This window comes from Argentina silus (assembly GCF_951799395.1).
Source record: "Argentina silus genome assembly, chromosome: 3".
Classification (NCBI taxonomy): domain Eukaryota; kingdom Metazoa; phylum Chordata; class Actinopteri; order Argentiniformes; family Argentinidae; genus Argentina; species Argentina silus.
Window position 1 is genome coordinate 7,996,262 of NC_139657.1, and position 14,914 is coordinate 8,011,175.

Sequence of the window (14,914 nt, forward strand, 5' to 3'; positions counted from 1 at the left end):
TGCAGCAGGGCCTGGTCAGCTCACCATCATAGAATCCACTATGAATTTTGTATTGTATCAGAGGGTGCTTGAGGAAAATGTGAGACCATCTGTTCGAAAGTTGAAGCTGAAGCAGATGTGGACCATGCAACATGACAATGACCCAAAACATTCCAGTAAATCTACCAAGGAATGGCTCAAGAAAAATAAATTGAGAGTTCTGGAATGGTCAAGTCAAAGCCCGGATCTTAATCTTATTGAGATGCTGTGGATTGATTTGAAACTGGCTGTGCATGCAAGACACCCCTCGAACATCACACAGCTGAAAGAATTCTGCAAGGAGGAGTGGGAAAAACTTTCTCCCAATTGATGTCAGAGACCTGTAGACAGTTATAAGAAACGTCTAATTGAGGTTATTTCAGCCAAGGGGGGCAATACTAGCTATTAGGGCATAGGGTGTCCTAACTTTTTCCTCAGTAGGAATTGGCATTATTGTTAATTTTTCGTTAAATAAATGATTACAAAGTTACATTTTCATAGTTTTTCGTTCAATTACATCCCCTTTATCTATAGACATTGTTAGAAAGAAGATAACATATTGATATGTCCATATTTTTAAGAGAATAACTTAATATTTTGGGGGGTGTCCTAACTTTTTCTCATGACTGTATGTCCCCATGTCTCACACAGAACCACTTACATTGCAGAGGATAAGAAGAGAAAACGGACAGAAGCCTATTATTTTGGCATGAACAGTAGTTCTTCCATGGATGCTCATACAATACTTTGGAGTTTTTTTTATGGATATCTCCAAAGGGTAGGTAGACATGTACATGATTATTACAATCACATTTACGGTTGTTAAGTTTTGGGCTTGACAGCTGCTGCCGTTGAAACTACCCTTGTACAGGAAAACATATTATCTCTCATCTCTTGCCTGAATCTGACACATCTCATCTCTTATCTCGAGTGAACGGGGGAAGTAGGCTGGTACCAGAGCAGCACAGTACAGTGGAGGAGAGTGATGGATAGGGAAGCGGGGAGAGATGGATAGAGCGAGGAGGGGAGGGGATGTCTTCCCTAATGAAAGAGAAAGAGCGTCTAGGCAGCTAGAGGTAATGTTGAAGCAAATGCCTAACAACAAGAAGGCCTCCTATAAACGCAATATTGGATGGAGTTCAAGAGATGAGGGGGAGATGAGGGGGAGATGGGAGTAGATTAAAAGAGAGTGACAGAAAGAGGAGAGAGGGGGGGGGGGGAGAAAGATGAGGGATAAACAATAGGCCCATGTCATTCCATGTGGACTAAAAGGTCTTTGAAAAGTTCTGTGAATAGTCAAGACTGAGAGGAGCTATTGCAGATAGAGCACTTGAACGAAGCATAGACATACTTTGGCCAATTATAGATGCACTCCATATGGAAAAGTTCCAAAATCATGGACTGCCCTCAACCTTCAGACCTGGCTTCATTTAAGATTCTTAGCTGCGTTTGACTGAGTTTGCCTGGCACAATAGAACTAACTGAATATTCCCAAATCTATAAACCCTACCCATTTGGCACTCCAGACAGGCTCGAGCAAACGCTCAAGGTATACAGTACTTTTCCACCCAGGTCTGCCTCACCTTGAGGGAGTCGAAGATGTTCCCTACGAATATGAGTTTCTTGAGAGCTTCAACGGCGGACACGGCCAGTAGGATGGCCCTCTGCATGTAGTGCTCAGCCTGCTCTCCACTCAAACTGATGTCCGGATCCAGATAGGCCCTGTGAGAAAGGGAGGGGTGGGTGTTGATACCTGTTTACCAAAATGGGTAATAGTTGCCACTAACACTGAGGCGCACACAGTTTGTTGTCCTATGCTTCAATGATGCCCTTATTCATCAAACCACAATGATTGGCCTAAGTGGTAATCTGTAGCTAGCATCAATGTCGTGGCCCATAGCCTTCTGGCGTGGTATACCTTGTGTCTGAATGAAAACTGTTCTCAAAACTGTGAACTTTGGAACATAAAACACTTTATTCTACACCCTGTGTATCAATGTATGTATGTATGTATGTATGTATGACAATAAATACATAAACATGGAACTTGACATATCTTAGGTCCCATATGGTAAATATGCAATAACTAAGAAAATTACCAGATCTTATTTATTCTGTGAAAATTACTGAGTACTCAAAGGGAAACAGTGTTCACTTCAGTGTACAGGTCCCATATATGGTAAATACGGAATAACTATGAGGAAATTACCAGTAAACATAAGTTACTTGATGATTTAGTTAAACTAACACTGTAACAACATGGTACATGCACCTGAGAAAAAGAATGGAGTAGAATGTAAAAAGGTAAATTGTCGTAGTTGCACATAACTGACCTCATAACTAATAATTTTTCATGCACAACTTGCATTTCTACATAAATCATGTTGTTTTGAATAATTACCATTATAATATACCTTTAACTTGTTACCCCTTAATTAATTTTACTTTGTTAAACACATCATTGTTTCTACATAAGGACTAGATAACATCATCATACTTATTTGATTTTACTTGTACATTGAATAAGTAACAAGTAATTATTAGCTTTTTTATATATATAAATAAAACATTAAAAAAGTATTTCAACCTGTGATCAAATGTGGAGCGCATTAGAGTGAGGGTCATTTCACTTTTTATCACCCAACTGTGTGGCTCTGCCCGTGCTGTGATGGCAGAAAGCTCCCGTCTGCTTTTTTAGTAATTATGTTTTTGCAATCAACTTGTTTGCCAGGGAATGCAAGATGCATGTTGAAAAGTTGTATCCTTGGGAAACCTTGATGCCTACAATGTCTTCAGGTCTGATAGGTAGGGAAGAGGTGGTGGTGTTGCCCTTTGTAAAAAACAGTTTTGCTGTGTCACAGTGTTTAATTCTACTACTACACCCAAGCTATTTGAATGCCTTGTGTTAAGTGTGTGTCTAGGTAATGGTCTAGGTAATGCCACTAGCTTGACACTACTCAATTCTCAGATGCACACCAGTCAGGTTTTAGGTCTGGACATTTCTGCTGCTTCCCTAGTTATAAATTACATTGTGATCTCTCTGGAGAAGGAACAGCATTGTGCCGTGTCTGTTGAACAATTGTAAATTGCACCTTTATGCTGGTGACACTGTTGTCTACTCATGTGCCCTCTCAGTTCAGCAGACTATTCTTAACCTTCAGCAAAGTTTGGATTCTATTCAAATTCACATTTGTGAACTATCCCTTTAAAGGACCCCTCCCCAACCTGTCCCATCCCGTTCCCAAGTCCCCCACTCACTTGAAGGGGTGCAGCCCGTCTCCAAAGTTGAGCAGGTGCAGGAACTTGTAGTAGAGGCACACGGAGATGGTGAAGCACATGATGGCTAGGGAGACTGTGGAGATGACGGTGATGATGCTGAGCTGGAACAGCGACAGCAGTCCCACCACCACGCCCGTGAACACCATGCCTGTACGCTCCGTGTCCTTCCAATAGATAAGGTCCATCACTGAGGAAGGGGAGACGTGGGGAGTGATAGTGAGGGGGAGGAGCAGAGAGAGCAAGACAGATGCAGGTGAGGATAGAAAGCAGGAGGAGGAGCAGGGAGAAGGAGAGAATGGAGCAGGAGAGCAGTAGAGAAGTGATAACAGAAAGGAGGTAGGAGAAATTAGAAGAACACAGATGTGGAGGGTTGAGAACAGAGGGATGGGGATGAAATTGATGAGAGAGGGAGCAAAGATGGAGAAAAAAAAAAGGAGGTTACAATGTAACTCAGGTTCTCTGAAGGAGATGAGGGAGACCCCTCACTTAGGGACATGCTCTCTGTGTACCTATTTGCTGAAGACCCCGAAACAATCACATGTGGTACAGGCGGGAGGTGAGGCTAGCGTCACTGGTCTGTACCAGGCGTGATTGTATAGGGGTCTTCAGTAAATAGGTACACAGAGTGCGTGTCCCTTAGTGAGGGGTCGAACCAAGTGAAAGAGAACAAACAGTTTGTTTCCTTACTTCACAGATGACAGAATCAGAAACAGAGTGGGGCTCAACAGAGGTGTCAGTGGTCTGGTGGAGGGGGGCAGGCCTATGCATTTGATAGTTCCTTTAGATACACTAGTTGGATGCTAAAGGCAGTACAGAAGTGGTTGGGGCGGAGTCTCCCCTCCTTACTGTTTCCGCCTATGTGACTTCCTTGAAGTCATCACTGATCTAACGTGATTGGACTGGTCTAAGCAAGATTTCCACTGCATTGCTTTTTATTTAAACCCACAATATCACATTAGTACATATCAATATAAGTAATAAATATAATAAAACTAACAACAAAAACATTCTCAAACAAAGGAAAAACTGAAAAGAGAAAGCAAACAAATAGATAAGAAACAGAAAAAAAAGAGATGAAACAGAAACAAAACTCAAATGTGGTCCACAAATGTGGTCTAATGGTCCCTAATGGTCCCTAATGGTCCCATACCCTCACCCTCACCCTCCAGGTCCATACCCTCACCCTCCAGGTCCATACCCTCACCCTCCAGGTCCATACCCTCACCCTCTAGGTCCATACCCTCACCCTCCAGGTCCATACCCTCACCCTCCAGGTCCATACCCTCACCCTCCAGGTCCATACCCTCACCCTCCAGGTCCATACTCTCACCCTCCAGGTCCATACCCTCACCCTCCAGGTCCATACCCTCACCCTCCAGGTTCATACCCTCACCCTCCAGGTCCATCACCATAATCTGTATACATGTTACACACTCCCACACTCACATCAAGGGATGAGGACTGGGAGGGATGCATAAAAAGAGTTTTCAGACAGGACCTGTCTGAAAACTCAGGGGGGATAAGGGAGGAGATATTGGGGGGATGAAGGAGGAGACATTGGGGACTGGTCTGGGATATATTTAGCCCGTGTGTGGAAGAAGAAAGAGGAGCAGGGAAGAGAAGTGAGAGGAGGATCCCTGAATTTAAATGTTGCCTCTGACAGCACCTGCTGACACCCCTCAGGCCCATACCCGCCCCTTCTCCACACTGTATCCATCATGAGCTGTGGTGACTGGGACTCCTCATAGCCAAAATGGAGTTTCCCTTCAGTAGAACTAAAAATAAATAGTACTGTAGAATGGACATTTCTATTTGTATATCTTATAGCTCCGCTCCTTGTCATCCACATCTATATTTTGTTTTTGTCTTCCAGATTCCACTTTATTCTAATGATCTAATAATTACATCAATGTCATTGTTGTTCAAAATTCCATGCTCCAATCAATCTAGCATACTTTGTAGGCAAATTCCCTTCGAGGGCAATAACGTTTTAATTCATTCATTAATTCATTCATATTTACCTTGTCCTAGAGTACAGAAACAACTTATGACAGAAATTGTGTAAGAGACACCATAACAATGATAGCACACTGTACCAAAGCTAAAGGAATAATATCTATGTTGTAATAAGTAAACCACTGCTAGCCTGCTGGTCCTATGGTGTTCAAGTCAAGTCAAGTGAATCTTTATTATCCCATAGGGAAATTTGGGTAACATTTTACATTAAGGTACCCTTTATAAATGGTTTATAAAGGATGTATAACTAGTTTATAAACTACTGATTATTTGTTTATGAATCCTTTATAAATCATTTATTAACAACCAGCTAGAACTCATTAGTTCAGATTGTTCAATAGTCCCATGGCGCTTGCCAAATACTGCAGTGAGCTTACACACACAGCACACAGTTATGAATGCTTTATAACTAGTTGTTAACTGTTTATAAATGATCAATTGCGTATAAACTAGTTATAAATAATGTATAACCTCTTAATGTAAAATGTGACAGAAATTTACTCTACAGGCAGCTGCACAAAAACAGTACACAATCCTAATTTCACATGATCACATGATTCTCCCTCCAAGACTATATCATTGGCTTACAGTAGTTTAGATTGCATTGCGTAAATAACAGTAACATGACTAGGAAAGCAATTGAAAACTGTGGCGGTAGCAATGGCCAGGGATCATTATCTAATGACTGTCAGTGGCATGACTAGCTCAAGCCCGAGCCTCAGAATAGAGCGCAGTGACAGAGCTCAACAGTAGGTGGACTATTTATAAACATTACCACACTCTATTAATACCCATGATGCACCTGCCACACACCTGTCCATTGTCTCAACAGGTGCAAATACAGTACCAGACAGGCTTCTTTGGTGTGTTGTCAGTCTGAGACATTGGTCAGCACATGTGAGAGTTATACATGTGAGAGTTATACATGTGAGAGTTATACATGTGAGAGTTATACATGTGAGAGTTATACAGTGCATAGATAGACACAGCAGTAATAAAAGAAAGAGTTACAAGTTATGGCGGTTGAAAAGCATGCAGGTCGTATTTAAAGGATCACTTCAAAGTCAAGGCAAAATTCCACATTCCACATGTTACGGTCCAATATGAGTCTATATTTACTAAGTTAAGCATGTCTACTGTATACTGGTTAGAGGGAATGAAATATAATTAAAAGTCAACATCAGATCTCTGGGAATAGTACAGACAATAAAGATGGGGTGGTCAAAAGAATCCCTTTTGGCACACCCACCACATGCACCACACACACACACACACACACACACACACACACACACACACACACACACACACACACACACTATATGAAGTACAGTACTAAACTATGATCCAAAAGACAGCTAGAAAAATCACTCTTCTAACAGAACTAACAATCACGCAGCTTACAACTGATTCTGAATTAATTAATGAATAGCATACAGCCTAAGTCAGCAATTACTTTACCTCCATACCTACATCTTCTACCACCCCAATACACACCCCAGCACAGTAAATTGCCAGAGGCTGGACTGTACAAGCTTTGCTGCCAATGAGGAAACACTGTAAAACCAGGGTAGAGACCAGCTGACCAGGTTGCTACACACTCAAATTATAACATGCTATAATGTCCTATAATGCATTGTCTGGGCCATCCTTACAATCAAAAGCCCTCTATTGGATACTCATACAGAGTCATGGCAACAAACAAATCACTAAGCAACACACCTCTCAACAGTTGCTGCCACAAACTCTCCTGTGGATCTAACGGTCAAAGAGTGGTCAGAATTTCCAACAGACCCCTGCAGATGTTCCCCTGACGGTAAGACTCCTCTCGATGGTCACTAAACCGAAGGCACTCCAGTAGGCAGTCAGTACCTAAAAGTGGTAACACCCCTGCCTTTGGACCATACTGTAACCATACCCTGCCTTGCCTGCCTGCCTCTGTAACGAAACACTGCTCTGACTTGCCATTCACAATCTGTTCCCACTTCGCCTGTAAGTCTGTAAGTTAATACACCAATATATCTCCATACACTGACACCACTGTCTTAAATTCTCCTTTCTCACCTTTGCTAGCCATTTTTGTTGCTGCTCCGGCGATCCCTCTCTCTCTCTCTCTCTCTCTCTCTCTCTCTCTCTCTCCTGCTCTCCTGCTGCCCCTGGGAGCTGTTTTTGGCCACCCCCTGCCCCGTCAGCAGTAGAGGAACCCGCCAGCCAAAAATAATCTAACCAACAGGACCCGCCCCCCTCTCAAGACTCATGGACACTCATACACAGACACAGATAGAAAGATAAGACACATACATCCACACATGTACTGTATTCACAACATTCACACATCCAGACATAGTAGCACACATCAATTGACAAACACACTGACAAAGACGGACACATCTTGAGACACAGACACAGTGTAGCAAATCTAGACACCTACGTACAAAGGTACAGACACCAAGAACGTGTATAGTACAACTAATGGCTCTAATACTCGATACTCTGACTGGTACTAGATCAGTTCTGAAATATGCATGGTCTAACAACTAGGCGAAAACATAAACAACATGCTCGATTCCACTTTATATAAACTTAGATCGGGGGAGGGGGTGGGGGGGAGCACCCTCCCACTATAATAAGACTCAGGGAAGTGGTTGGGGTCCATATTGAGTGACCCCCTCCTTTGAGCATCATCCGTATCGACTATGGGGCCAGGGAGGATATATTTCATTTCTTCCTTTCTCTCTCTGTCTCTGTCTTTTTCTCCCTGCCCTCCTTCACATTCTCGGTCATGTGCACAGCGACAGAAGACCTGGAGTGTCTGTCAGCGCGTGTCCAAGCAGACAGAGACAGACAGGCCAGGAATGTTTTCCGTGCAATTAGCCCATCATCCCCCCGGAATCCCAGGGGAATGTTACCATGGAGACAAAATGGAACACTCAGAGCTTCCAGTGCCATATCTATTCCAGGGCCCATGCTACTCAAGCAGGTTGCCTGTAAGGGGAAATCTGATATTTCCTTATTTTTCTGCATTGATTAAGGAATTGATTGATGAAAGAGTTGTGCTCAGCAGCATAGCAAGGACAGTGAAATGGGAGTGAGTTAAAAGGGTAGAAGGTAGGATTGGGGCAAGAACAAGGGATTGGGATAACAAAAAAGGTTTAAGCCTAACCCTAACCCGAACCCTAACCCTAGCAGTGCAAAAGGAAACATATCATGACGAGGACATTTGCATATGTTACTGTACCTGCTATGTGGGTGCTTATCGTGGGGCCCTCTGATAGGTTGATTGCTGAAAACCACTGTTCACTGACCAGCTGTTCCTGAGTGTCTCGACCAATGGAGGAGGAGGAAGTGGATGACATGTCATCAGTGAGCCTGCCTCCAGGTCGTACAGCTGTGAGAAGTGTGACTGTGGTTTCCATGGTGACAAGGGACTCAGGCCCAAGGGAAAGTGATACTGCCGGGAAACAGAACACGTGGTCATCATCATGACATCACACTGCATCAAGTTCAATGTTTAGCGTACTGTACAAGCAGAATCTACTTACTACTAGACTATCTACAAATGTACTTCAATACAATTTAATACAAAAATCATGGATTAACTTTATTATAGAAGAAGAATACTTCATTGTCATTGATTACACAGATGTAACGGAAAAGTGTCTTTTTGCGCACTCCCCGAGACACTCACAAAGGTATCCCCTACACATATGCAGATCCCCAGAGAGGTCAGAGCACAGAGCAGCACCCCTTGAGTAGCTAGAGGTTAAGTGCCTTGCTCAAGGGCACTATGGCAGTGGTCCCCGGCTCACGGCTCACACCCTTCCATCAGCACTGGAAATCAAACCAGCAACCTATTGGTCGGCATCTCTAACCTCAAGGCTACCTTTCACCCTGGCTTATTTAGTGGGTGGCTGGCAGGCCCCAGCAGGCTTATGCAGTGGATGGCTGTGATCAGTGTGCAGTGACGTCATTGACCGGAGACCAAGAAGTCGTGTTGCCCTTGCCCAACCGATGCCTAGGTTTTGGCAGGGTCATGGTTATGACGCTGCTTTGTGAGTATGTTTTATCATGTGGCATGGTATTGAATCCAGCCTCGGGCAGACCATTAGATCATACATGTTACCTATATATCGTACTGGTTGATCACACAGACTTCTATCTATGTGGTCATGCTGTGTGACTAACACACACACACACTCTCTTTCAGGTCATGTTAGCTTAACCCTGCCACGTCTTTATGAGTCATAGTGCTGTCACAGTTATGGACCATCAAACATGGCACACTTGCTATTTACAGTCCTGCTTGTATTCAGTTCAGCTATTCTGCCTAAAGCAATGTATATGTATGTTATTCCAAGGGATGGGTTATTAGTTTCATCCACTCATTTCCCCTTTATTAATTGTGATCATGTTTGGGTTTAGTTATTTATTGGATCAAATCGATTATATTCGGCAAAATCTACCCCTTCGACAATTATCTACCCCTGAATTTAGATACCCTGCCCCCCTTTTCTCCCCTCCCCTCCCCACCCCTGGCCTCCCCTCCCCTCCCCACCCCTCCCCTCCCCTCCCCACCCCTGGCCTCCCCTCCCCTCCCCACCCCTGGCCTCCCTTCCCCTCCCTGTCTCACATTGGTGGCTGTCTGCAGGGCTGTAGTGCTTGGGAGGCTGGGGTTCTGGGGTCTCCATCTCCCCTCTTTGGATCCCTGTGTCCCTCTCCTGAGATTCCTCCATATTAGTGTCCAGGAAGGAGGGCTGTTCTGTCACAGTTTGTCTATGGAGCTCCCTCTCCCTCTCCTCCTCCCTCTCTCTCTCCCCCTCCTCCTCCTCTCGGGTGAAAAAGGCGTTGGGGTCCCAGTCCACGTCGGGGGAGTCCAAGGGGAGGAGTGTTTCCACGGTATCTGTGCGGCTCAAGGAGGTGCGGCCTCCCCTAGCCCCGGCCCTTCGTCGGCCTCCTGATGAGGTGTCGCGATGATGTCGCAAGGCTCCGCCCGCCTCAGCCTCGGCGATGGCTATGTAGGAGAAAGTGAGCTCAAAGGAGTTCTGACGGGGGGTGCCCCAAATGGAGGGGGACGAAGTCCCACCGTCATCGTCCTCCCCACCGTCCTCTTCCTCAGACCACTCCCGGGCCGTCTGTAGGTCGTACAATTCTGACTCCTCATTTCCACCTGGGAAAACAGAGACAATTTTTCAACCTAACTCATAGAGTTACCTTCAACCTAGAATGATTTGTAGGTCATCAGATACATCATTTGTTGTTCTGTAGACGTTTACTCTTTTAAAGGCGCATTACTTTATTTGTTTTTCACCAAAAATAGCCCCTTGTTATAGTATAAAGCTGAAAGCTGGAGCTGCGGAAATGTGACCACTCTCAAATTGGCTGAGTGAGGACAAAACTAAATGTATGTTTAGTGATCTGCATATGTGTACCCTGAAGGGAGCCCAAATTAAACAGGTCCCAATTAAATACAATTACTTGGTAAATTGGATAGATGATAAACTGGCTTTTAAAACACATGTTGAATGGTCAAGAGTTTGAGAGTTACACTTTTTTGTACAGAAATAAGTCCTGCTTCACCTTTGATAATAGGAGGAGGATTGTCCAGGCGACACTCCTCCCTGTCCTCGATTATGGTGACACAATTTACATGCATGTTTATCTCTCTGCTCAGTGGTTTATCTCCAGGGATAGTTTCCGCACACACCATTGTCTCTTTTATCAGTCTGTGGGTTGGGAGTCTTTGACATCAAGAAGGGCTTATCACTGGACTTTATTTTTATATAAAGCCTTTTTTCTTTTTTCCCATTTTACCTCACATCGTTATGTTTATGGCAGACACGCTCTCCAGAGTACCAAACTAGGTCCCAAGCTCAGCTAACCCTCAATGTTCCACATGTTTCATCTGAACTAGGTAAATCATCCTTTAACTTCTGTGCTCCTAGTACTTAGAACTCACAAAGTCAATTTAAGACCTTGGTAAAGGATCTGTCATCTTGTGTTTTAATTGATTGTATTGTGTAAATTGTTGTTGTAATTGTTTGTAATTTTGAATGTACTTTGTTATTCAACTTGTAAGCAGGGCTTCCCTGGAAAAGAGACCTTGGTCTCAGTGGGACACCCTGTATAAATAAAGGTTAATATATAAAAATGCAATGAAGTAGAACAATTTTGGGATATGATAAGGAAAGATAGTTGTACTAAGCTCATTAGGCATTTATAAGTCATATTCTTCGAGAATCAATAGGTATGTATGACAAATTCAAATGACATTGAACAGCAGAACATATCTCAGATTGTGCCTTTAAACACATGCATGAAAAAGATGTTCAACACACCTCCATAGTCAATGTTTACTGTTGTGTTAGCCCCTGCTGCTAAAATCAGCATTACTGTAGAGGTTAGACTGTGATGTTCAATGACATCAATGGCTAAGGAGAAGCACTTCTCATCTAAATATTCTCTGATTTTTCTGAGCTCTGAGTTATAAACACAAGGAAGCGTTTATAGGACTGAATGAGAGGGCAACATCCAAAGATGAAAAACACCTTTGATGAGTTGTCTTTACACTGTTTCCATCTTATTTTTCAAAACATTATAAAAAGCGGGGTTTGCATTTTTGGGACAACGGCATTGGGTGCCAGGCAAACTCAATCAAGCACAGATTGACATCCTACCGTCAGTACAGGGAGGTGTTGAGTCAGGTGTGGAGGAGACAGAACCAAATTCCTCTGGAAGAAAAATACACAGATTAATCGAAGCCATATTAGTCGTTATAATCTCAGAGTTTCAGTCTTAACATGTGGACTCCATGTTTTACTAGAATCTAGATAGTAGTAAAACACAAGAGGAATAAAAGAGAACAAAAGACAGAAGAACAGAGTGGATAAAACATGTGCCCTGTAAGAATTGAGATGTTTTCAATTGAACCTGTATTATGTTATAGTAAACAGATAATAAGATGCAAAATCAATTACAAGGGTTAATTTGCTCTCCTATGTTTCTCTTGCAGATACAGGTACACAGGCAACATGAACATTCCTTGTATTGAACTAACCCTCCAACCTCTCTCTCTCTCTCTGTTTTCACAACAGTCCCTCTCAAACCAGATGGGGTAGGGGTTTAAAATACCAGCTTCAGATATTTCAGGAATTGCATTTCATTTCATTTCATGACCATGAATACAGTGCATGCTAACTGCTAATGATGCTCCCTCTCCTACACAGCTGCCAGGGGGAGAGGAGAGGCCTTAACTACATTGGCCGGCATGAGAGAGACCAACCAATAGATCAACCTGCAACTGTGAAAGCTTGGGCTAAAATGAGTGGAGCACACCCGCATACACACGCACACTAGCACACACACACACACTCTCTCACACAAAAAGCAAAACTGACAATGTTGGATGGAGTCTGCCAAGAGGGGTTGTGGCATCAGAAGGGAGGTGAGGAAGCATAGTGACATCAAAACAACACAGTGCTTTTACATTTTTGCTCTCTCTCAAACACACACACACACACACACACACCTCTACAATATATACATAAACAGAAATGCATACAGTATGCCAGTGTTCGCTCCATGCCTGATAACACACATCTGTAATATGACTACAGTATAAGAGACAAAAAGGTGGGTCTGCTCCAGCTAGGATTGCATCTATCTATTCAACCATGTGTTTATTGAGGGAGAGAGCAAGAGGAAGAGAGAGAGAGTGAGGGGGAGAAAGACAGGGCGAGAGAGAGGAGAGAGCCCCCGGTATCAACACAGACTGATGATGTAAAGATAGATGAAGATGCTTTAGACAGACAGATAAACAAAGACAAAAGCACACTCACTGCAGTGGGAGAATCCTAGAACCTGGCCCATGCTCCATCAAGACACCACTGGGCCCATCCAGTCTGGAAGCCCCCCTCTCCTGGCAGCTAACGTTCTCCTCCTTTGGATCTCTCTCTTTCTCTCTCTCTCTTACTCACTCTCTCTCTCTCTCTAGCTCTGTTGTGTCCGCTCCCTATTCCTCCCCCCTCCCTCTCTTTCTTCTCCCTCTGATGCGTTGCTGTTTCTCCCTGGCTCTTGTTCTGCCTCTCTGCGCCCTCCCCTTGCCTCTCTCTCTCTTGCTCACCGGCCCCTCCCTCCCTCCCTTCCTCCCTATGCTCTATTTCTCTCTCTCTCTCTCTCTCTCTCTCTCTCTCTCTCTCTCTCTCTCTCTCTCTCTCTCTCTCTCTCCCCCTCCCGGAACACTATGACTGCAGGGGAGCAGTGCAGGGCAGAGCCAGAGGGAGAGGGGAAAGTGTGTGTGCATACGTGAGCATGTGTGTGTGTGTGTGTGTGTGTGTGTGTGTGTGTGTGTGTGTGTGTGTGTGTGCGCGCGTGTGTGTGTGTGTGCGTTCCCCTCCTTCCCTTCATGAGTAATCGTTATCTTGTGCATCCATCTGTGCAGAGTCTATCTCTATCTGCTCTTTGTCATTTCACATAAACATCTTACTAGGGGGCTCGCCGTGCTGCATGAACATACTGCAACAAAGGGAAACATACCGTGCAGTAGCTCATTACAAATGTCCTTTTGCACCTCCTCCCACACACACACACACACACACATTCACACACAAATGCGCGTACACACACACACACACACACACACACACACATGCACGCACATACACACGCTGTGTTGGGTGTTTTGCATAGCCTCATTTGAGCCTTATAGGTACTGGTTGGCTGCATTTGTAGATTGCCTGGCGGCAGCATGCAGCTCAGCGCATGCCCTGGTGTCCTGCTAAAAGCTACTCTTGCAAATGAAAGTGGTCACATGATGTATCAGCTAAATCACCTTGCTCCTGTGCAGTACATCCCTGCACTGTCTAAGTTCAAACAGGGACATCCATAAGAGGCAAATATATCAACTATTTGCACAACTTTATCAAGTAGGTAAAAAAGGGGATAATATAGATATAATATTGCTGCTGCCATGTAAAAAGTATGTATAACGAATTTGGGAAATCTACTGTGCCCTGCATAAGTAATGGGACAGTGAAGCATTTGTTCTTCTTTTGGCTCCAAAGGTTTGGATTTGAAATCAAACATATAGATTCTCAGCTTTTATTGATGGTATTTCTGTACATATTGGTTTCAACATTTAGAAATGACAACATTTTATACATAGTCCCCCTATTTCAGGGCACCAAAAGTAATGGGACAGATTCATATAATGTCCAAATTAAGCACTTATATGTAGCATTTGGCTGACAATCCTTGCAGCCATCTTCAGTTGTTTGTTTTGAGGTCTTTTTGCAAGGAAATGAAATGCATGTTCAATTGGATTTAAATCTAAAGATTGACCTGGCCAGTCTAGTTGCTATGGCAGTATGTTTGTGGTCATTGTCTTACTGTATGATGAAGCACCATCCAATACAGTTGGAGGCATTTGCTTGTACTCGAGCAGACAAGACATTTCTGTACACTTCAGAATACATTCTGCTGCTGCCATCAGCAGTTACATCATCAATTAAAAAAGTTTTACTGGCAGCTATACATTCCCAAACCATAACACCCCCTCCACCATCTTTCATAGTTGAGGTAGTATGTTGTTAATCTTGGGCAGATC

The 14,914-nt window shown here is 43.7% G+C and overlaps 1 protein-coding gene across 1 annotated transcript; it reads right to left on the bottom strand.

Moving 5' to 3' along the window:
• Positions 1-1,562: 1,562 nt before the first annotated feature.
• Positions 1,563-13,226, bottom strand: rtn2a (reticulon 2a; the record flags this gene model as incomplete). The annotated part of the gene is made up of 6 exons (XM_083665708.1): positions 13,149-13,226; positions 11,988-12,041; positions 9,944-10,480; positions 8,552-8,764; positions 3,277-3,484; positions 1,563-1,740 (listed from the first exon to the last, which is right to left on the bottom strand). Exons 1-6 carry the CDS (start codon positions 13,177-13,179, stop codon positions 1,563-1,565), a joined length of 1,221 nt encoding a protein of 406 aa, XP_083521834.1. The 5' UTR covers positions 13,180-13,226.
• Positions 13,227-14,914: the final 1,688 nt, after the last annotated feature.